The following is a 23,895-nucleotide window of genomic DNA, read 5'->3' as shown; positions in this document are numbered from 1 at the left end:
TGTTACTCTAAGCTTGCCCTATTATGAGGTTAACACATTTCTAACATTTTCAATCTTGCAATATATAGAATCAACTCATACAATGAATTACATTGTAATGAATGTCAACTATAGTAGTTTTTCCACACAGAATGCTAATAAATTTTATAAATAAGGTTGAAATACTAAATTCTTTGAAAGGCTATATGATTTGAAACTCAAATTAGTTCACGTTAGTTTGGACTGACTTTTTTTTCCAGTGTTCTAAATAGCCAACCCCAATGTTAGTATTTATAACCATGTAGTGAAAGATTACTTCTTTAGAGTTTGTGATCTTTCTTGCTAGACTGTGTTTGCTCAGACTCTGAAGGATATTTGAGGAGGTTACTTTCTCTGCGGGGGGTATTGGCATCTTATGATAATGGACTGATAGGCCCAAATCATGTGGGTCTTTGTGTTTGAACCGATGAGTCATTTGGCAGCAGAAACAGGAAACAATGTAAAATGAGTAATATTGCTCCATCTTTTGAAATCCACCTTTTAATTTTAAAAGCAGAATGTATTTTCTCATGAGTGTATGGTTTAATGATTTGCAGTAATTAATGGGTCACTGCTAAATACTTCAGTTTTTCCAGTGCATGTGAATGGAACATGACAACATTTCCACATAGATAGGTTTTGGTTTCCAGCAGATAGTTAATGTGCTGGACACAATTGAAATAGTAGCTGTTTCAGAATGGAAGTTGCTGCCAGATCAGTGCTTGCTGGTTGTAAGATATGCATTATTTCCTAGCAGAAAATGTAGCTTAATACAAACTTACTGGTTTTATAACTTCTGCTTGCCTAGGGTGCAGAACCGGTAAGACAGTACCAAAATTCCAAATGGGATTGCTGAGGTCTGCAGCACAGCTGAATAAACTGGACAGATGCCTATTTTATGAAGACATCATAACAAGTCGAGTATCTATGAATAAACGACTCTTGTCAGAAAGGTATTTTTATCAGATCTCAGATTTATTTTTTTGTCAGCCTCTAATAACAGAAAGCTTTTGTGCAACCTACACTTATGTTGCATAGAAGCAGTGTTACGTGTATGAGGAAATTAAGTTCAGTTGAAGCTTATCTAAGAAAGACCACAACCCACTACTTCCCCCTTCTGATGCCGTAAAGAAATTTCCCCTTAAAGGATGGTAGTAATATTCATTTTATTGGTGTATCTTTTCATAGAAATTTCTAATAAAGCCAGCCAAATTTTGTATGCTAAAATCGTACACGCCGGTTTAAGTAATGAAAAAAAATCACACAGTCCAAATTCCTAGTTTGTAGGAAAATTTTTGCTACACATTCTTGCTTTAAAGTCTCTAATTTTTTATTTTTTTTTCCCCTTGACCTTTGAGAGAGAAGAGTAAAATGAAATCAGGAAACCGCTTAGGTGTAGATGCAGTGGTCCATGGTACACAAAGGCAGAGTCTCCTTTAATAGCAGCAGCAAGCTGACAGCAGCTACGGGCTGGCATTACAATAAAAACAGGAGCAGCAGAGGCTTGGGGATCCGACTGCGGGAGGGCCATCCCATTTGTGTTTGGAAAGCGACTGCAAGCCACCCCACCTTTGAGGACCGCGCAGCGAGATTCCAGCTTCTGGGAATGAGTGAGGAGCCCTCAGTCAGGAACACCGGCAAAGAATACCTCGCAGAAGCCAGCATGGGAAGAGAAGACGGTGAGTGCAGTATGAGGATTGTAAGAACTCCAGGGTTGTAATAGTTCAGTATTCCAGGCCCTTTCCTGTGGAAGCTATTGCTTGATTTCCTTTCTAAGCAACTTAGAGGTAGGAGCTTGCTTTCTTTGCCAAGGAAGTGGCTTGGTTTTTAGTGCATAAATGATCACCCTTCAAAAGGGAGACTCCCTTGAACAGAGAAATGTGTAAATGAGCAATGGTGACGTTGGATTGAGGGTATGGTATCTGGAGAACAGAAGGCAGATTGTATTTAGGAAGTAAGGTGGTGGAGTCATCCTGGAGAAGAAAGTTTTTTAATGTGATTTGTGGAATGGAGTTTTGGAGAAAGAACCAAGCATTATAGGAGCAGGAGGGAAGAAAGCCCAAGTAATTGAAGGAGGAAGAATAAGAAATCCTCAGTAGTGTCAAACATTGACAGTGCTTGGCATAAAGACACTGCAAGCTGGGCCTTAGGCCTTAATGAGATTATTATTTTACTTCTACAGTAGTTCAGTAGGACAAAATAAGTAAAATTTAATTATCGATGTATGTGATGTCAGTCTCGGACTGATCTGCACGCTCTTCTCTTTCACTTCTTTCTGGCAAAGGCACTTCTGTGTTGGCATTCATCACACCTAATAGGATTGTAAAAGCCATGTGCTTGTTTAAAAGCCTTAAGACAAGGGGCACATAATAGTAATTGCTTAAGAAACTTTAAAATGTTGAAAATAATCCATGATAAAAAGATACTGTGGATTCTATTACTTTGCATTAGCTCAGTAAATGATAAAAACAGGTTTTTTCTTTATTTTTCAGCTATTTAAGTTTCTGATATTTATGCAGTTAAAGTTTATGCAGTTTAAAGCATTAAAATGGCTATGCTACATGAGGGGTTTTCTTACTGGAATGTTGATAATGAAGGAATTTACATTGGTGTTTTATAAGTTTCTAACAGAATTAAGTTTGAGCTTAGTTCGAGTCTGAGTAATGTGAGATCTTGTCATGTCATGACTTTTCTGAGTTTCCAGCTACTTCTTTTTACCATATCGTGTATTAGTGTTCGGTTTATGTTTTTGGAGAGATTTTTGTATATTAGCTACCCCTGGGCCACAGGGGACAGAAACAGTTGCAGCTCTGAAGGCAGATGAGCTGAGTTGATTAGAACAAAGTAGGAGGCTTGCTCTTCTTTTCTTTGTCTTTTTCTTTTTTTTTTCCCCAAGACTATTGTTATCCATGTTAAATGCTTTTGGTAATACTTTGGTAGTACTATCTCATTGACTCAATGAGCCTCCAAGATACAATCCTCTCAAGAAACCCTGTGGCAAATAGATGCTTATTTACACGCTCAAAGTTGGGTGGGATCATTCTAACTCACACTAAGTGATAGTCCCTTTCTGAAAAGGTAATTTTTTCATTCTGAAATATGAATATTCTCTTCCTTGTTTATATTCCCGTTACCTCTATGTATATTCCTTTGCACATCATTAGGTGGTTCTTTCCAATCTTTTTTTTTTTTTTCCTTGCATTTTTTTAACTAAATTTTTCAGCTCTATTAATTAGCTTTTCCATGATTGTTTTCAATACTTACATGTATAGTTTGGAGCTGGTTGGTTGCACAAGAGGTTGGTTAAAAGCTCTGCCATTGAGGAGATAACAGCTGTACAGTAGCAAATCTGCAAAATAGGTAGAGATTTCTACATCAGCTAATTTTTGTAGTACTTTATCCATTCTTAAATTTACAGGAAAGATAATCTAGGCAGCAGACTGCAGCAGTGTCACAGATACCTCTTTTTAATTTAATTTTATTTTTAAGACATAGTTGAACTGTCTTAGCGTAAGATTTGTATTAAATACCTTCCCTTTTTTTTGTGAGTATATTGCATTATCACAAACTGGCACAATCTTATTAAAGCATTTCTTGTGTGTTCCTGTGGACCTGTATTTGGTGTCAACATTGTTCATTTTTTTCATGACTTTTCAGGAAGCCATAAAATGGATAAGAAAGGGAGGGAAGCTCTGATGGGAGTATTAAGATAAGGAACTTTCAGCGAAGCCAAAATTACACTGGAGAGTTCTAGGGACAAAGAAAACAATAGCAGTTGTGCTACGTAGCCCATGGTAATGCTGCGTATTTTCAGATTGTTTAAGAAATGTTTGTTTATATTTCAAGGGTTTATAATCAAAAGCTCAAGATAGGGTTTCCTTCTATTATTGATGTTTCACATTTGTATGTTAGACACTTCCCTTTGAGACGCTGGTATCTGATATCTAAGAAAATTAGAAAAACTGATGTCCAAGAAGATTAGTCTGGCTCAGGTCAAAAGAATACGGGTATTTTCAAAGTAGCCGGTTTTAAAGAAAGAAAAGGTTGGGCAAAGAAGAAGAATGGAGTGGGGAAGATGAAGCATTTCCTTCCAGAAGCACCCGTAATGAAGGAAAAAAACACTTCTCAAGTAGCCTAGCAAAGAGAGCAAGAAATGCTCTATTCTCCTTTCTACTAGAGGTCAGAAATGTTTCTTTACATATGTGTATCACCAGAGAAAAAACAGTAACTATAGCGAAATCATAACACAGATCAGTTTCTCCTTCCCTTTATCCCTAAATAGGGTCTGCCAAACCACCACTAAATGAGAGACACGTGATGAAACCCTAAAGCTGATACAAATGCCCATAAAAATATTACTTACCTGGGCTTCCATAGCTTTAAACCGCTTTTCTTGTTCTTTCAATCCACTAAAATATTTAGACAAATTATCTACCCTGTGGAAACAAAGCAGACACGCTGAGCAAAAAAGGGAAGCCTCAAAGTAAATCCTAAAACATAAACCCCGTGTAACTTACTAGAGCCATGACCCCTCACTGGTAACTGTGCTGCTGAGACATCCCAGATGCCCTTAAAAATTTTGTCATTTTGAGGTGTTCCTGCAAGTATTTGTTGAACAGAGCGGCATTTCTGGAACACTCTCACTCATAAACACAGAGATCACAGCAGCCGTTCAGCTTCTGGCTGGGACCACTTGGGCCCAGCTGATGTGGAAATCCAGGACAGCAGAAAGGAGACTTAGGGCCAGCTCTGCCTCTCCAACCACTTAATCCCACCTGTACCAAATGTAAACTCATCCTGGTGTGACAGCAGAGGCCACATTTACCATCAACACGAGGGAGATGAACCATTTAAAATTCATACAAGGTTTCGTTTTTTGGAAATGGCTTGACATTTAAATCCCTCTTCCCATGCAGTCCAAAGGGATTGTGTAGAGGACTTCCATATAGTGCCTCCAAATCATTGTATTATCCACATGCTTTCTGTATCCCTCTCTTCCCATCAGTTCCTTAACCTTAGCATCTGATTCCCCACAGGCTCCTCAAATCCCTCTCTCCCTTGTCCTAACTACCATTTCAAAGTTTCCCTCTGGCAGGTTACGTTCCATTCAGGTCTATGTGGAAAAGCTGCTGCTGGATGGGTCTAATGCATTTTGGGATTGGGTCAATGCAAAGTTCAAAGAATCACTTTCTGAAGGTTTCATAACCTTTCAAATACACACTGCTGCCACCTAAGAGCGAAGATGAAAAGCCACTGGTTTAGTGGTGTTCATCTGCACCTTTTTCCAGTCTCCTTGTGGCTCTGCTACACCTGAAATCCTGTGAAGCCGGTCTGATTCTTACTTTTCCCCTCCAAGCAGTAACTTTGTCTACAATGTACCATCTGAAAAAGCTTTCTAGCTTTAAAGATAGAACGAATATAATTGTGCCCTTTGTTTGGAAGAAATTGCACACATTTTTATTGCTTGATCTCCTGGGGTTTGTCAGTGATCTGCTTGTGAGAATAAACTTTAAACCAACATAATGATTCTAAATTATGATGAATTAAGAGTCTGTGTAGATCAGAGGGAGAAGAGTATTTTCCAGAAACCTACTCAAGTACGCTGTTCTGGGCTCCAGCTAATCTGTGAGTTAGACAGACCAAGGTTTGTTTGGAAAGACAGCACAGAAAGAACACAGACAGCACAAGATCTTATTATGATAACTTTCACACCCATTGTGCCTCTATTTGAAGTCAGTTTTATCGTAAGAGAAAATAGCTGAAACAGGTGTTAAAAGCTTCTTTAAAGAAGGCTTTGCTGTCTGGCTTTCTGTAGTGCCTTAGATGTTTGTGTTTTCCCTGCACATAACTTCTTTGTGTCTCACATAAAGACACAAAATAAACATTTACTCATTCAGTGTAAACCTCTGAATAATAATGTACCTCTTTCTTTAGATTATTCGACCAATTTAAGTGATGCTCCTAGTGGGAAGATATTTTAGAGAAGTATTTAAATGGAGACTCAGTTAATTAAATACAATTTCAGAGCCAATATCATTAATTTCTTGTGGAAAATTGTAGTCTCATGCCATAAGGTCATAAATAGTTGTTCTTCCGCATCTGTGGGCTGGGATTAATTCAAGATATCTTAAACTTCCATTCAAAAGCCTAAGCCATTCAAAAGGAGGTGGAAGTACATGCACTACAGTATAGCAAAGGAACTCTTGTTCCACCGTTTCCTCATTAATATGATTTTCATTGAGTTTGACTGCAGATTTGGCTGGAGCCTACAGTTGGAGCTAGAGCTTAATTGGACGTGCTTCAAGAGTGCCAAAAACTCTTCTGATGTAGTAGTGCTGCTGGCCTCTCACGGTTTTTAATGGACTGCATATTTTGTAACTGCATTCTAGTTGGATTCATCATATAAACTTTACAAGCACCTGAATGTTTATTTCATTCAAAGATGAAGACTTGCAAGGAACACTAATTGTGAGTCAGAATAACATACTTATTAGATGTGGCCTTCAGTCTTTCTTCATCGGTTTCTTTCCTTTGTTGTTCAAGGTTTACAAGATAATTCTCTTTTTGCACCAGCTCCCACGTTATGATTTTTTGATCTAGGCCAACTGGAAGATCTCTTTCTGTAGGAAAAAAATATAAATTAAGAATAATATTTCACTCTCTATTCTCTTATACTAGTAATGGAAGGCTGCTATGCTAAAGGAAAATGAAGTCTTGCCATTGCAGGAGTGTCATGTTATGAAAATGCAGTGTAACATAAGTATTTCCTGCTTGTTTTTTTTTTTCTTGAGATGGAGGGCAACAGATCTTTTTGTGGTTGGATATAACTCCTGAGTTTTCTGAAGAACAGCATGGACCAATTTCTGTGGTTCCATTTAGGCTTATTTACAAGCTTACTGGACTTCTGACATATTTTAGTCCCAAATTATTTAATGAGCAGAGCTTTATCATCTAAGCTTCTTTATTAGAACAGTTACAAATAGGAAGGACAAACTGTGCATAAATCTCACCGCCTTGAAGTATGAAGCCTGTTACTGTTGTCAAGTGTCCCAGCCAACAACAGACCTCAATTTCAGACATATTTTGAAAGTAACATGCTAGTTTTATATCTTCCTAAAGATTGGCAAAAGAGCACACTTACTGCATGCCCCAGACACTACTAACTCTATAACCTGAGCAGTCAGGTACTTGCTTTATTAGGGGAAAAAAGAATTTTATTAGGTTTTGAAGAAACTTCAGGAGTAGCGTATCTGAAAGGGAGCTTAGTCAAAGGGCTCTGAATTGGTTGAGTCTGACATCAGTTCTGCTCCAAAGCCCATTATCTGCTTGCGCGTGAGAAGTAAATAGGCTTATTATCAGACACTATTAAACTAGATGGGCCAAGTTTGCCATCACTATAAAAAGCCCCCAAATGCCTTCTGTAATTAGCTGAACTTCATCTGCCTTTTTAATTATAACTTTTAAGAGACCATTATTTCTCTAAGCATGCTCACTCTCTCTCTGAGTCCCTGTATTGGGAAATGCCACTGATCCTAGTAGATTTTTAGATTTGGTGTGTGTTTTTAGGATTGTCTGTACTTAATAATTACTAGAATTCAGAAGCCAGTGAAATAACTATTCACTAAACGTGTCCATCCTTATCTCTTCAGAAATCAAATCCTTTTAACCAGTTTTACATTGACACCTTTGTTGTAGTAAGTGTGGTGCATAAAGAAATGCATAGTGGGAAACTGTTTATAGCAGAGGATACATTATAAGACTTAATTTTTCATTAGTACTCTCCTGGCACTCTTTGTTAAAAATAAATTGTGACTCTTGGCTTAAGGAAATCTTAATTGCTCTTCTGTTTTGCCTATGCAGCGTGTCCTAGGAGAGCGTAAAGGTCTCCAGTTGCAAGATGTTTGCTAACAACTCACCCAGATGTTCATTTTTATGTTCCATTTTGTTGAAGATTCTTCTGAGAACCAGAGTTATGTGGTTAATAATGATAAATGGTGGTGCTAGGGCAGGTCGGCCATGATATTCAACAATCAGGTTGTAGCGCTGAATTTTCCAGTAGATGTCCGCATTGCCCTGAACAACTTGAAAAGTGTAACTGTAATTGGAGGGAAAAAAAAAAAGTATTATAACTCTTTTTACCGCAACAAGGTAATGCTTGTTATTACGAAATTTAGTCCCTAATTTGCTTTAGAAAGGGAACGGCAAGCTCAGCAAGTAGGGTTAATTTGATCTGAAGTTTGTGCAAATTCTTAGATATTAAAATAATTGCAATCTTCAAATGTTAAAAAATACATTAGGGTGTTGGTTTTTTTTTAAAGAAGGGTAATTTCACTTCACTTAGGCAAGATCAGCAAGCATGCCACGTCAGTTCTTCAACCAAATGAATCATTATTAGCTGTGTTGACATCAAGCATTTCCCCTACATGCAGATTATCCACTGTTAAGCCTGCCAAATTTACGGCTGCTTTGCACCTGCAGATTTGTACTGCAGCACAGCCAGGGATCCAGACCCTTCTATGCATGTTTAATGGAATTTTTAGCAGTAAAACAGGCTTCTTTTCTTCTTGTCTTTAATGTGACTAGAATAATGATGATGAGAACTTAAGAACTATATTATCTCAGAAGTCTACCTATAAATCCCCAAATAGTATTCATTAGGAAAATTACTAGTGTATGCCAAAATGAATAGCCAACAGCAATGTAGGGAATGTGGGCATTTAGTTAAACCTTTGCAGCCTCTGTCTTGATGCTTTAAAATCGCTCTTACCTGAACATAGCAATCAGGAGATTCATAAGGAGAACATTTGTGACTAGCAGGAAGATGACCAACAGAAGTATGACAAGCCAGTTGGCATAGCTGTTAGGACAAGATGGGGCGTTCTCCTGCAGAATCTGCAGTGGATTAAATGTACAGTTCCTGGGATACATTCGAGATGCTGCAAAGAAAGAGAAATAAAAGAATAGTTTTGACAAATCCTACTGCCACATGTATTTCTTACAGTGGAGACAAAAGCTTTGCATTTTGGTGAGCAAAATCTCTGACTTTCAACAAAGAATGGCAAGAATGACCAATTGTTCCTGAGGTTTGAAGTAATGCATTTCATAGCTATTTCAATGCAAATAAAAACTGAATTAATATCTCTAAACCTGTATTTTTTTAAGAACTGGTGACATGGGTGGAAGCATATATTTAGTACCCTTACAGTTAAGACACAAATAGAGGACAATGACAGTGATTACTAAAGTGAGATTAAATCTTGGCTGTATATAAGCAGCATAATTTTGTTCTAAATATTTTACAGTCGTTAAAAGCTTAAACCCAATATTGTGGTAGTATTTTTGGACTACCCTTGTTGACTACTAGCAGGACTGTAAATATGAGACTCTCTTAACCCTACAAGGTCAGTTCTTTGACTTCTTCAACTACTGAGCTAATTCTTGCAGTTGAAAGATCATTTATGTGAACTAATATCCAAAGTCTTTAATTTTGTGAAAATATGATTGTGTTGTGTATGTGAAGAACATTGCTTTAATGTGCAAGAGGTTTGCAACCCTAGAACGATGCAGATCTCCAGAATTTCGCCGCCCGTTCAGTAGCAAGGTGGCTGCCACAGCTGGCTTTTTAGTAAGGTTCAGCAAAGGGGGATTGTATTGAAAAGGCTGTATCAATTTTTAGACTAGTTTTGAGTTCCAAAACTCAAACCACCTTTGAGTATTTAGCAGTTGTGTTCCCCCACATACTTGTGTCTTTGCAGTCCTCATGCTGGTGGGCACCTTAGAGAAGAAAACTAAGTAAAAGCTGGGAGTGATGTTCCTCATTCTAAATGTACACTACTTTGTACATCTGAGCTTGCAGTCAAGGTTAGTAACAATGGTTCTACTGCATCAGACTAGAGGTTTAGCCCTGTATTCTATCTCCAGCTATGAATTAAATCCACAAATGTAGCGTAGCATAGTGATATTTGCTTTTTTGTTCCCTGTTTTTTCACTAATAATTCTTTTCCCCACTGCTATGGATAACTCCACAATCATATTTCTTGGACTGTTCAGTTATATCAAAGCTTGCCGCAGCTGGGACTGCTTTCACCAAAGTGCATTACCTTATATTTATCTACATTGAATTTCATTTGATGATTTAGCACTCATGAGAGTCCTCTGCAACTCTAAGGTGTCAGCTTTAGTCTTTACTACCCAGTAATGTAGTTTTGTCAGCAGATTTTGTCCTCCTCATTACCCATCTCCTTTTCTACGTGTTTCATAAAGATGTTAAACACAATAAGCCCCACAGAGTCCCAGGACAAATGACTCCCTTCTGGAAGCTGCCTGTGTAATTAATTCTTTTTTTCTCTGTCGTTTATTTAGTTATTTCTTCAGGTGAAGACACCTTTGGAGAGAAACACACATTTCTGGAGAATGGTACATCTGACCTATTTCCAAATGAGATTAATCCTATTCCAGAAATATTTGTTTCTCTCCAATTGCTTTAATGGAAATAAGAGGGACTGGTTGTGCTGTGCACACTTACACCTTAGGCATTTAAAGTTAAGTGAGATGAATCATACCCCTGCTCTCTTGTCTCATGCAGACTTCTTTGGCTTTTCTAACACAGATGCTTTTTCTTATTAAGCAGAGTGAACATGAAAGAACACTTACTGGTTTGCTTCTGTTGATGAGATTTTTTTCAGTTCCATCTATATTACCTCAAGTTTGAATCCTATTTCAACATTGCCACTGACATTAATCACGGTTATTCTGCTTAAATGCTGTGGCATCACTTCAGCCACCTTTGGGAGATTACCTATTCTGTATTTTACCTGCTTGCCTATCAGAAATGTTGCCTTTGAACTTTTATTGTCAAGTCTTTCTGTGTCTTGTGGTTATTTTTATGTTGTTTTGTTTGAAATATGCACATATGCAATTCCTAGCTTTATTTGATTTGGGCAGCTTTGCCTCCAGAGTCTATAAATGCTCTGGAGCAATATTTATTCTAAAACATAATTGTTTGCTTATGGGCAGAGCTGTACTGCTTTAGTACTGTCACATTAAACTCCTGCCAAAATGTATGGAGGTGCTATTATTTCAGTTTACCCAGGGTTATCTGGGTTTAGGTTAAACTGAACGGAAATGGACTGAAGTGGAAGAAGATATGCCAGTCTTGAAAACTGCAAATCCTTGTACGAACATTTCAGACAGCTTGTCTCAATAGGGCCAACCCTTATGCTCTAACGGAATTCCACAGTGCATATTATCTCTTTGCAAATACACTATTTGTATCGTAGTAATGTGAAAGCTTTGGCTTGCAGGACAAAGATTAACACACACACACACACACCCATAAAAAAAAAGACAATACTGGGAAGGAATTCCATGCTCTAATCAGAAGTGTGCATTCAAAAATGGCCAAATTAGGTGGAAAGAAATTTCCTCACTGTCTATTTCATCCAGTGGAATCTGGCCAAATATCTGAAGGTAAGGACGATAAAGCACCCTCCTGAATATCCATTCTGCTCGGCTGTCGTCGGGATGAAGTAGAGCTTGAGTTGTCACACCGTAGGCAATGAGCCACACACTCAAGAAAAATAGAAAGAAGAAAACATCCTTCATCTAAAACAGAGAGGGGGAGGGGAGAAAAGGAGGAGAGGTGACTGTAATAGCATAGTCAAAAAATGGTATATGAAAATTTTGATTTTGAACATTTCTACATGAGAATGGCTCAAATAATTTTGTTTATTTACAAGCTCATTTTAGTTAAAGGAGGTGGAATAGGATACAGTTCCATGCAGAGAACTCCTCTCTTGACCTTGCTGTTATCATATTGTTCTTGGCTTGAAGCCAGCCATTAAGATAAAGGCATGTTTTAAATTAAATAGCTCATTTAGATAAAGGCATGTTTTAAATTAAAACTTTGCTTCTCTATCATCTAACATTTAAAAATTAAGCACATTTTATTCTTTAAGCAAATCTTATTGTACCTTTTAAGTACAGATTTTCTGTGAGATCTCAGTACTGCCAACTGCTTTACTATGAAGTGCACGAGTTCTGCTGCAGCAGTGAATCCTGGTAAGAGCCATTTGATGGCTCAGAGATGCTCATTGATGAATGCTGAACCACTGATACAGCAGACACTGAAGGCTGCAAGGATCAGGTAGCTGCTGTCTTAGGTTTGCAAGCTAAGTAATGCATCTGAGGGATTGTTTTCAGGTCTTCATGCTTTTAAACACTGTGTTTCTCTACAGAAGCACAAGTAATTGAATCCTAAAACACTTACTTAAAAAAAAATAATAATCTAATATGTATTTCGAGTGTAATAATTTTTCCCTGGTGGAAAAGGAACACTTCATCCTCTTCTCATCTAACCTGACAGAGTTCATTAGGGACTTTAGATTCATTTCAATTAGATTATTGGATTGTGCAGTTATCCACAAGGATAGGCATTTCAGACCTCGGGGAGGTTACTTTGAGTTCTACCAAGAAACACAGCATCCAAGCCAGGCAAGGCATATTCGATGTCTCTCTGACTTTCACCAGTCTGTTATGTTTTCTGGATGATTTAAAATTTATCAGCGCTGCAGGACTGTAATGATTTCATGGTTAAGAGAGAGGAGTGACAAATCTGGAAATATTTGTTTCCAGTCTGCAGCCCCTCTGTGAAGGGGCGTTGTGCTGGCATTGAAATGCCGTTTTAGCAGCTACCGGACTTGTTTCAGCAGTTCTGTAGCAAAGGTTAAAAGGGAGAAAGACAATAGCAGACAATTTTGGATTGCTTCTCTCTTTAAGTAAGGGAAATGATCTTGCTTGAAACCACTTGACAAACCGTTCAAAAAGGTATCATTTACTGAAGTAACTTTCACTGTTCTTTCATTTGATGTAAGGTTCGGCACTGAATTACCAAAGCTCAGGTGTTGTGTTGGCTTGGATGGGGCAAAGTTGAAAGGTCCCATTTTATGGTTTTGTCTAGGCTGCTGTTCATGCTCTTGTTTGCATCTTCTTAATCTGTGTGTTGTCTCGTATGACTTCAGATGCCAATATAGTAGACACATCACTGTATGTGTTCAAGGCCCCGGTTTAGCTTGGTACGCAGCAAGGAGGGGTCAGGAGCTGTAGATCTGACTTGTTCTCTTACAATAGAAGTTTGCTAATGCTGTAAGCTAGATAATGTTCAAGAACAAATATTTATTTGCCATTTACCCTTTTGCTACTCCAGGAAAATGTCATGTTAGAGTTTTAGTTACTGCATTTGTAGACAAATCCAAATAGCTTGGTAGTTATGTTTATTCAATGTATAGGCTTGTTTAAACTGCAGGGCTTTTACTGAGTTCTGCTGTGAGTCACAAATCAAATATTTGTAGATTCTGTGATAGCATTTACAATTAGATGAACTCCTATTAATCAGTTACCATGAACTAATTGGCCTAGAGGATTAACATGCCTAAATAAAAAGCTACTTCAACATACCAATGCATACCCAAGCACAGTAACTGTAGTCCTAATGTCTCATTTCCTGCAGGAGAGTGGTAATAAATAAAAATCTTCTATCAACATCTTCCAACATACGCTCACAAAGTACTAATGTTTTCACTGTAACTTGGAGCTACAGAGTTCAAGTAAAAATAATTCCTGTGGGAAACTAGCAACTGCACTTTTTCACAAATTTTTTTCACATTTATTGCAAATAACATAATCTTTTTCCCCAAGTGGAGCAGAGTCATTCAGTAAATGCCTTGCCCTTCTGTAAATAACCTGTCGTCTCCCAGGTCTTTGCTCTGAATGCACACAGCTTTTGAAGCAGGAAGAATAGCAATAAGTCTGTCACTCTACTCATCATTTGCCAGATCTGAGAATAAATTATTAGGTAAAGTACAAGGATTAGTAAACTGGGACCAATTTATTGCACTACAGAGCTCTTTGGAAGGATCTATTTCAAACTTACTGCCTCTACTGCTCATTATAAATAAGGGATTATATGGAAAATGACAAGCCTTAAAAATAAAAAAATAAAGATAGATCGTAAACTGATTTCCTTTGTAAAGAGAAGATTTCCTACTCTCCATTTTTTCAAAAGCACAAGAATTGATCTGAGAGAGACTGCGCACTTACCATCTTTTCCACAATTATGATCTTTGGTCCAAGTTGTTTGTGAATGGCAAAAATATGTATAAGTCTAAGTGTAAACACCATAAAATCAATGGCGAGTATTGTACGGCCAGCTTGAAAAGTTGAGTTCAGCATCCTGCAGAACACAGAAAATGAAATGTCAGATCTTAGCAAGTACTGCTGAGAAGTATTTTCTCAAACATTACACTTAGTTTCTGGGCATAGCTTAATTAGGAAAAGGCAAAAACATCAGGGCTGTGCTTGCATGAGGAATGTAACATAATGTCTGTACATTGATAAAAAGTAGCCAAAAGACAGAGGGACACTGTATTCTCTGTCTTGGCTTCAATGAGATTTATTTTTTTTTATAAAAAAGGTATTATACATCAACAAACAAAACAAAAAAAGCAGCAGAGCTTTTCTGTACATTTGTTTGAATATCCCAGTATGTCTTTTTGTGGTCTCTGAACCATCTCTGAGTCATCTCTTCTGTGATTCCACAGAATTTTAGTGGCTTTTAATGCAGAAACGTCTCAAAGCTTGTAAAAGTAAACGTCAGAGCCTGTCATGTGCATGAGAGACTGCCCTGTCAGTTGACATACATAGCTCTTGCTACCACTGCTGACCACATCACGTGGAACAGATATAACAGATATATACCTGCAGGTTACCCCAATTATGAAGAGAAAGATGGTCACCATATCACATTTATTCCAGTTATCCTCCACATACAGTTTAAATTTTTTCCTTAAATTTTTGTCTTCGTCTGTATAGAAACTCTGAAAAAGGGAAATAATCATCAGTGTTCATCTGTTTCCAGTTTCACTATTTCATTGTGAGTTTTCACATAATATCTGTTTCCTAATTCTCTTTCATTGTAGAGAGCAAAACCAAATTCCTAGTATAATAGGGAAAAAAAGCTTGAAAACATAAGCTCAGTTTACTGTCTTAAAACACAAAAGTTGGATGAAAAAGGAAAAAAAAATCTTCTTATTCTTGTGATATTAGCCTCAATAATTTTTGAGGCTTGATTTAAGATCCTGTCAGTATTCGGGCTGTTAAACAATACGACAACTTCCAGGCAAAGTTCAATTTCTAGACATTACTATCTAAACAGCGTGAACAGATACGGCGTTTGTGTACTGGGATTGTCTGTGAGTACACATTTGATTACCTAGGCAAAGAGTTGTGTTTCTTAATTGGGTTTTAGCCTGGCACTCTTCATGTTTTACAGGTTTATAATGAAACGTTCTTTGACCCAACTATTTTCCATGTTCTTCTCTGGTTATGTCCTTGCTGCAAAATTTCAAATAAACTGTAACACACTGGGATCCGCTTCACTGTCCCTATTGCTTAAATAATGAACACCTATTTCTTCTTCCAGGGTCAATATTTATGACTGCTTTTTCATGTCTAAAGAGGACAGCTTTACGCACCCACAGTTGGCAACACACTAGCACTATTGTTCACAAATTATTTGAGGTGTTGAGCTGGGGACATTCCAAAACCAATAACTTGGGAGGGTAATGGAGAAGTTTGGGGTTGGTTTTTGGGTTTGGTGTGGTTTTGTGGTTTTTTGTGTTGTTTTTTTTTCTTTCTAAGAAAAGCAAACCAAAAAAAGATTTGCTAATATTTTGAGTTGAGAATTTTCTTAGGAAAAGCACAAGCAATCTGAATTCATTTACTTGACTTTTTAAACAGTCCCCAGAGGGGAAGAATCTCTTGTTGCTTGCTGTGTTTCCAGGTGTAGAATATAACTCCCAGTTTCCATTATTTGTGGTGAGAGGACCTAGTTGTGGGGATTGAAATCAGAGAGATACTTTGCAAAGTAAAGGACACCTGAATCTCAGCAGCACACTTGACTTGGCTACAGCTGGAGCAGCATAGAGAAGTAGATGGAGCTACTGCTGGAGGAAGAGCTTGCTCTGGGAGATAGAAGTGGAGTGTTTTGGATAACGTAAGTTCTGTATTGCTTTTCTGGGCAAAACTGCGCCTGATGCTTGAAATCTTCACGCTTGTACAGTTATACAGATTATAAATCTATTTAAAATATCATTTAAGTTTTACTGTGTTACTAAACTGTGTGATTCTGTGGTTAGGTGGTGTAAGTTACTGACCTGTCGGATTTCTTCCAAGACCAGGGTAAAAACCCAGAAGTAAAGTATAATTTCTGTAGCAGATGGACCCTCAGGTGGAGGTGGTCTGAAGTCCAGTAAAAGGACATAAGTAAATAGAAAGAGAAAAGCAAAGTACATTATAACATTCCCCATAAATACAGTTACAGGGGCACTCCAGAATTTTTTCCACCGAGTAAACATGAATGTCGCCCACGCTATGTTTTCAGAAGGGTTCTGCTTCTCCAATTTAGTACTTCCCCTGCAAAACACAAAGAATATAAGCTTGGTTACAATTTCCTAAATTTAGTTTATGGGAACAGGCTCAGTATTATTCTATGTAAAGTTTTTTGTAAGACAGTAACAGGCAGAGGCTGGGGTGGTAAGCACAAAGGCTGCAGAACTCACAATCATATTACCATAGCAGAAATATTTCAAGTTAAAAAGGAGGTTTTGAGAAACCGAGTTACATCAGACTTAAATGCGTATTCTTTTCATTTCAGTTTTGTTGTGTTGATTTGTAACTTCATTGTGTTCCTGCTTACAGTACAACCGCGAGAGGGTGAAGTAGGCTAATTGCTCTTCATCATTCTAAATGATAGGAAAGAAAAGCAAATGGCCAATGTAGTTTGCAAGTCAGTTCTTAATTATTTTGGCTCTAAAAATCTCTTGCAGTGTTTGCATGCAGTTCTTGTGCTGTGACTTTAAACAATTCCTCTTTCTGGCCCAGTCTCAAAAGTGCTAGATCATACTACACATATTTCTTGACTATCCTTGCTATCCTGTCTGAGAGAGCTACTGAAGGAACACTTTAGTCCTTTACACAATTGTACAATTGTAAGTGCTGGCATCTTGTCCTATATGATTAAATTAGGGTAAATGCAGAAAAAGTAATATAGAAGCCTTTTAGCAAAAAAAAAAAAAAAGAAAAGGTTGACCTTATAAATTATTTATTAAGGCAGTCTTTGACTATTGTGGAATTATGCAATTATTTTGATAACTGAAGGGAAATTGACCTGACCATCTACAGTTGTTTTTGCTGTGTTTTGGAACATGAAATGCTATCTATTGGCAGTGGAAATTATCCTGTGCAGAAGATGCAAGTTCCCTGTATTTGATAGCAATCTGATCTTAGTGTGAGGTTTTGTTTCCACATAAATTGCTCTCCTGTGTAAGCTAGGGATGTTATTTAATTTTGTGATTCTGACTCTGAGAGGTGTGATCTCTACCAAAGGATGTGCACACTAGGGTATGTTTTCAATTCCACCTCACAAAAAATAAACAATAGCTTTTCACTGGTTTTTAATTTCCCCTGGCATTCTTTCCAATTATTAAATACATTTGTTACAAGGGAAAGTTTCTCCTCACAGCCAGTCTTTTCTATGAGCCTGATTCTGTACTACCTCTCAATTTATGACATCATAAGATACATTCCCATTGTGACAGGCTAATATCACAAACAGATAATTGCAGCTTTACTGTAAGATGCTGAAATAGATCTGGGAGGGAGAGAGCCTCTTTGTTAAAATAAATTGCTAAGATAATAGTAATTGCAATGCACAATGTAATGACCAAACCATACTTCACTCAGGATATGGAAGTGCTTTATGACATTGCTTACAAATAGTTCCCAAGAGTCAGATGCTTTTACACCTATTTTATAGGTTAGGGAGGGAAAGAGAACAACTAATGATTTTCTCCAATGTAGCAGCAGTTAAATGCTGGACGTAAAAATAGAATGTAATAATTCTGACTTGGTCCAGCACTTCATACTGCAGATGATGCTTCCTTGCTACTGTTGTTCACATAAAGTTCTCTGTAAAGCACTGAAAGCACATGCTTAATACATGTGGCTATTTAGCACTATTCAGCCATTAAGGGGACTTTGTGCTAATCAAAATCTTGCTATCCTGACTTAAGTCATTGTGGCCTCCCAGGTTTTGGTGATGAGTGTGTGGTAGAGGGATAGGGTGGGATTCAAAAGTTCTGAATCACAGATCTATGAATGACCAGGAGCAACTGACAAAATCTTTGTGCTCAGTTACCCGTTTGTGTAATGCTCCCTCTAAATCCTAAGTTCATTGTTATACTTCAGGTTCCTCAGGGCTCATCTTTTAGAATATAATCGAAGAGCATTAGTATGGTGGGAAGCTGACTCAATATAAAATTCCCAGGTACTGGTGTTTGTACATACTTCTGTTACTGTCTTTGTAGGAAAGCATGTAGTGATGCACTCAAATAATGGAAGGTTTTGCTGAGAACCTTCTTTCTGTTCAGCTCAGTAATCTGAAAGGGGCTTAGTTCCTAAATCCAGTATATATTAGTCATCGTGAGCTGAATGGAATCTCAGAAAATGCTTTCTGATTCCCCAGGTATTAAGCAGATTCCTTGTTCTGTAGAAATCAGCTGCTCAGAACAAGTAAAGTTGTATCTCCTTAAACCAGTGATATATCCCTGTTTATTTTCTGTATTCCTTTTAGAGAGCAACAACAGCAGCAGAAGGCAGAACACTTTCTGAGGAGTAAAGACTTTCTTGGTAGTTCAGCTGCTCCTTAGATCATTAGCTGATGACTAGCATACAAGAAGTGTCCTGTTCTTTGATTGTTGTCATAGAAGTTATATTAAGTAACGGTTTTAAACTTACCTATCATCTTCCTTGGAAAAAAACAGAGTCTTCTCTGTATCTAAACTGTCCAGCTCTCTAAATGTCTCTGGCTCATTCTTTGGTTGTTTTTCCTCACTGTAAGGAAATCAACTCATTAGTTTAAAGATGATGGTTAGAATTTTTCACTACTGAATTGGCATTTATACAGAACTTCCAGCATTTACTTATCTTGGACTTGCTCCACTAAGAAGTTATCAAATTATGCATAATCCTTAAGTCTGCAAATTCTGTTTATTTGTAAGGAGAAGGCCGAAGTCACCCACGCGATTCAAAGAAGTGATAATTGGTATGTTTCACAAAAATGGAACAGGATGCTCAGTTTCCTCAAATTACTTAGGATTTGAGCAGAAATAAACCCCTCAGTCAGTTCTAGAAGACAATGCCCCAATGTTCTATTCCTGGTTACTCTTAGTAGCAATTAAGAGAGGAAATGACAAAAGCAGCAGGGAACATGGTCCCAACTCTTGCATTTTCAGGGAAAGGAGGCAAAAAATGTCCTCAACAGAACAAATTTGGAAAGGCTTACTTCAATTATGAATCATAATTTAAACCTTTCCATTAAAAGTTTGCCAAAATTTCACATTAAAATACTTGAATTTATGAATCTGGCAGCCACTACGACAACAAGATCACCTTTAGTGATACTGGCAGAAAGAAAGTCTTAAGTCAGTAGTGCCAAACAAATTTTATTCTTGCCTTTTAAGTAGTTTAACAGCTAAGAAACATGTGTTTCATAACAGCGTGTCATTCCATAATGCTAATTCTGATGATTTGTATATGATTCTCAAAATATTAGGAGGTTTTTGCAAAGTTTTTTCAGTTTTCATAGTTCAAGGTGAAAACAATGAACTCCAAAGCTATGTCTGGAGAAGACTAACAAAGAGAACTCATAAGATGTTGAATTTGAAGTTCTTAATTGTTTTCATATCAGTTCTATGTTTTTAAGCTTGATTTACAGCTATCAAGGCTTGTGGCTGATAATACTGCTTTGTGATGGCTGTTTCCCTTGATAAGATACAAGGCTTGTGGCTGATAATACTGCTTGATGATGGCTGTTTTTCTAGATAAGATATGGAGCCTTGAACCAGGCATCTCCAAATCTAGAAACAGATGGAGATCTACATATTACTGTGTAGAACCTGGAGCTGACAGAATCCCAGCAGGCTTTTCTGTGGACTGTGCAAAATAGAAGTGGTCTATGTGAAAATGTGGCACTGATCTTTTAAGTATTAAGAACAGGCACTAGCACAGGAGACACAAATCACTCTGTCTCATAGAAAACCGATTTGTTTAATAGTGGTGCAGCCTTGTTGACACTCTCAAGTGATATTACTGGTTTTATAACTCAGGTGAGAAATTTTGAGAATAGGTATTTTTTTATGGCTTATTTTTCATCCCTTACTTGTCTCTTGCACTCAAATGGTTATGTTTGTACCTGAATGCTATTAAATTTGTGTAGATTAGGAAAGGACACCAGAATCCACAGATTAACTTCAGGATCTGTGTGCTTGTAGACATGTCTCCCCACCATATTTTTGTCAGGAAGGCCTAAAAGTCAGGAAAAGAAAAGAAAGTTTTAACATCTCAAAAACATATGTGCAAATGCAGTGTACCTATATTCTATGGCTCCTAAGACAGTGAATGCTCTTCTGAAAGAACAGGTGCAACTTCAGAGCAAACGGGCACTCTGCGTGTCCTTCTGCAGATACTGTTGAGTATGCAAAGAGTTACCAAGAGGACAGTAGAAATAACAGCAAGTCAAGTGGAATTAAGCAACATCTGTAGTACTAAGAAAGTGCAAGTCAGGTACTGGGAGCTAAAAGCACCATCGCTCTTAATTTAGCTTTGTGTATGTGGGGAGAACTCAGGTTGTAAGGGCAAAGCTGAATAGTAATTTGATTTAATTTTTATCAGTGCGCCCTTCCCTGAATCTGAACAAGGAGTTACCTCACACCTTGGAGCAGCTTCATTATGCCTCAGGCAGATTTAAAGTGCTTTCCTGATACTTCTCTGTGGGCAAGGAAGGAAGAAAAAGCACAAGATGGAATAAGGGCTAAACCTTCTCCTCAGTGCTAAATGGATGAAAGGAGGGGCAAAGGGGGAACTGTGTTGCAGTACAAAGTCCTCTATGTATGGTGCTCGTGAAAGGGAAGAGTCCTCTCTCATGAATATCTCTTACAGGAATACATTTTGTGTAGTTGTTCAGTTGCTGTGCTATCCTTTTCTATGTTCAACACCATGCTTAAAGGCCCTGGGGGTAGCGGTGATGAAGGAAGGGTCTGTAAAACTTACCTGGACACCGTCATGTGCAAAGAAAGACTTTGCATCCGCTTCTGTAGCCAGCTGAAGGCAGGTGGTTTTGCTCCAGTACTGATTTTTCCTCACCAACAAAGCAAACGCTCTCTCCTCGCTGTTGTGGTAGCATTCACTAAACAGTTCTGCCAAATGAAGGAAACATAAATAAATGGTTCTTCTAATTTATAATAAAAAATATGAATGTAAGGCAAGTGAGTGATGTGTGTAGGGTGCAGCGTGGTGGCAGCAAAGCCTGAGCGCTGCCAGATACTCCTTGCTGTACCAGAGACTTCTGCAAGGCTGAAATAGTTGAAAAGAGCCTGAGAAAGGTAGGAGGGAGAGAAGAATGATACTGGACACAAGAATAACTCACTGTGACTTTGTGCATGTGTGTATATTCCTTGGGGCAGAGGGCAAACGAAATAGATTTGCCTTGGTAAAAAAAAAATAAAAATCACTGTAACTTTAAAATTCCCGCTATTTGAAGAAAGCTATGGAGTAAATATCTCAGTACTGCCCTCTCGCCTCTTTCTATCTGCATGTTCTGTTCTCAGCCTGGGGTCTCTGACTGTTTTGGGAAGTTTCTTTTCCCTATTGTTGTTTGATCTGAGGACAAATTTTTCTTTCTCGGTTTTACAGATAGCATAAGAAACTTCTTGGCGACATGTCAGTATTTGTTATAGTCCCTCATCTCTAACTGCCTCATGTGGAGCTTTAGGCAATATCAAGCAAAACTTGATGTCTTGGGTGATCCTCTTACACTTTGAAGGATGAGTTGCCACGTTGTCCCCACTCTCCTGGAGGGATTGAACAAAGGGAGCTGCTCTGCTTTGGCTTCTAGCCAACAAATCCTTGGGTTTAAGACATAGCTATTAGACATAAAATAATATTAGACTTGGTAGAGTGTTGTGGTACAGTTCTGTTTCCAGATAAGCTGGTTCTGGAGCTCAGAGACTAGGATAAACGGTCCAAAAAGTCAAGTTTTTCTCATTAGACAAGATCAGACTTCTTGCGTCTGTTTTATTTTGCTGATTTGCTTGATTATCTTAGTTCCTTTCCTAGGCCAGCCTACGCTTTCTTGTTACACTGAGGGCTGGGGAAAGGATCAAGTTCACTTAAAATGAGCTGATATACAGACGTATTTTGCAGTTGATGTGGTATTTATCATTCTTGAAGAATGTTTTCTCTACTTAATATCGACAGTGTTATCCAGGCCAGAAATTAAAACTGAGGATCTGATCTAATACTTACCAAAGCCAAGGAACAGACTTCTGTGTATTGGATTAGGCCCTGTAATTCCATGACTAAATTACTTGAGCCCAGTGATTATATGGGAACCTGACTTTTATTTTTTGTAAATAATAACGGCCCCGTGAGAAGAGGGGAAAATGTGATCTGTGTATAAATAACGTAGCAATGTACGCTTGAGCCTTCAGCTGCTTGGTGTACCAGCTCTAAGGGGAAAGAAAAAGCCTCCGCATCTCCAAGCGTGGTGTACTTTAAAGCCCTCTGTTCACAGCAGTGGTACCTTCAGGTATGGATTGAACTGGAGTCAGATCAGCAGAGAAGCTGGCCTGCATCTGTTCTTAACCCGGGCGGAGGGGAGAGAGCCTGGCGTTCGGCACTGCAGATGCCGCTGCAGGGAGGGGGGTTTGTGTGCTGTGAAACCCGTCGGAGCCGCGCCGCAGTTTTGCAGTGCAGTTAGCCCTCTTCTGGGTGAGGTAATCTCAAATTATTTTTAGCAGCGAAGAGAAGACTTAAAACTTGTTGCTCTAGTGGCCCTTACAGAGCAAGCTCGATATTGCAGGAAAACCAGGCTGCTGTGAGCTTGGACGTGTTTGGGTTATTCTATCTTGCCCATCAATATAACACACCTTATACTAAGATCAGACACTTAAAATACTAGCGCGCAGCAGGAGAATAATTTATTCCATGCATCCCAGGGGCCAGTCTTGGAACATTGATTTTTCCAAAATGATTGGATTTTAAGTCTTCTTCTGTGGTATTTGAATGTTTGGGACTGCCTGTGCTGCACGGCTGTTAAATTATTCATGACGGTTGACCTTTTACAACTGAAATGGTATCTTTTTCATTTGCTTGCCTCCCAATGGCAGTTACTTCTTAAATTTTAGATGCTGTTATAAAGGTGCCATTACTTACCAACAGCAAGCTGCTCATACTTGGCCTCTTTTGTTATACGTGCTACTTCGGTCTCCGTCTCCAGGCGGGACATCTCTTTAAGGATCTTGCAGGCAGCCAGAGCTGAAGCTACACCTTCCTGACCCTGTAGAATTGAAAGGGGTGCTGCTGTTACCATACACTGAGGGGCATTTCTGAACTGGGGAGACTTCACTAAGGAACACATCTAACAAAAAAAAAATATAAAAAAATTTCATTCATGTCTGCCCTTCAAAGGATCTTCCCTCAAATACAGACGTTCAAGTCCAAAATGTCAATTGAAATGACAGTTTGGGTGATATTTGAGAATTGAAAACCACATAGTGGTCATTCTTGTGCCTTATGAGGCTGGAAACTTCTGTGTTTGATTGACCTTAGAGAGGCCTGATTTGGGGTGGCAGTCAAAGACTGAAAGGATAAGAATGTGTTATGGAAATAGAGCAAAATGGTCTCACAGTGCCAAGATACCTCGAACGTAGCTGTGCTGAGACCATGTGTAAGGACGTATGGGAAAGGAGGGAGCCCAGCTGG

At 38.3% G+C, this 23,895-nt stretch overlaps 1 protein-coding gene across 1 annotated transcript in view; it reads right to left on the bottom strand.

Annotated features, from left to right (window-relative positions):
- Positions 1–1,417: 1,417 nt before the first annotated feature.
- Positions 1,418–23,895, bottom strand: part of TRPM5 (transient receptor potential cation channel, subfamily M, member 5) — a 39,308-nt gene continuing 16,830 nt past the window's right edge. Inside the window, exons 11-24 of the mRNA XM_014959940.1 lie at positions 23,347–23,470; positions 21,184–21,329; positions 20,327–20,439; positions 18,871–18,966; positions 16,230–16,488; positions 14,773–14,891; positions 14,116–14,248; positions 11,448–11,622; positions 8,786–8,954; positions 7,935–8,113; positions 6,506–6,638; positions 4,382–4,454; positions 3,283–3,367; positions 1,418–2,329 (exon numbers count right to left, since the gene is read on the bottom strand). Of these exons, the coding sequence (XP_014815426.1) occupies positions 2,229–2,329; positions 3,283–3,367; positions 4,382–4,454; positions 6,506–6,638; positions 7,935–8,113; positions 8,786–8,954; positions 11,448–11,622; positions 14,116–14,248; positions 14,773–14,891; positions 16,230–16,488; positions 18,871–18,966; positions 20,327–20,439; positions 21,184–21,329; positions 23,347–23,470 (1,905 nt within the window). The 3' untranslated portion in view covers positions 1,418–2,228. The remainder of the gene's footprint in view (positions 2,330–3,282; positions 3,368–4,381; positions 4,455–6,505; positions 6,639–7,934; positions 8,114–8,785; positions 8,955–11,447; positions 11,623–14,115; positions 14,249–14,772; positions 14,892–16,229; positions 16,489–18,870; positions 18,967–20,326; positions 20,440–21,183; positions 21,330–23,346; positions 23,471–23,895) is intronic.

The sequence above is a fragment of the Calidris pugnax genome, unplaced genomic scaffold (genome assembly GCF_001431845.1).
Source record: "Calidris pugnax isolate Ruff unplaced genomic scaffold, ASM143184v1 scaffold435, whole genome shotgun sequence".
Lineage (NCBI taxonomy): Eukaryota > Metazoa > Chordata > Aves > Charadriiformes > Scolopacidae > Calidris > Calidris pugnax.
Note: the sequence above shows the minus strand (reverse complement) of the source record. Positions and strands in the feature narration are given on the sequence as shown.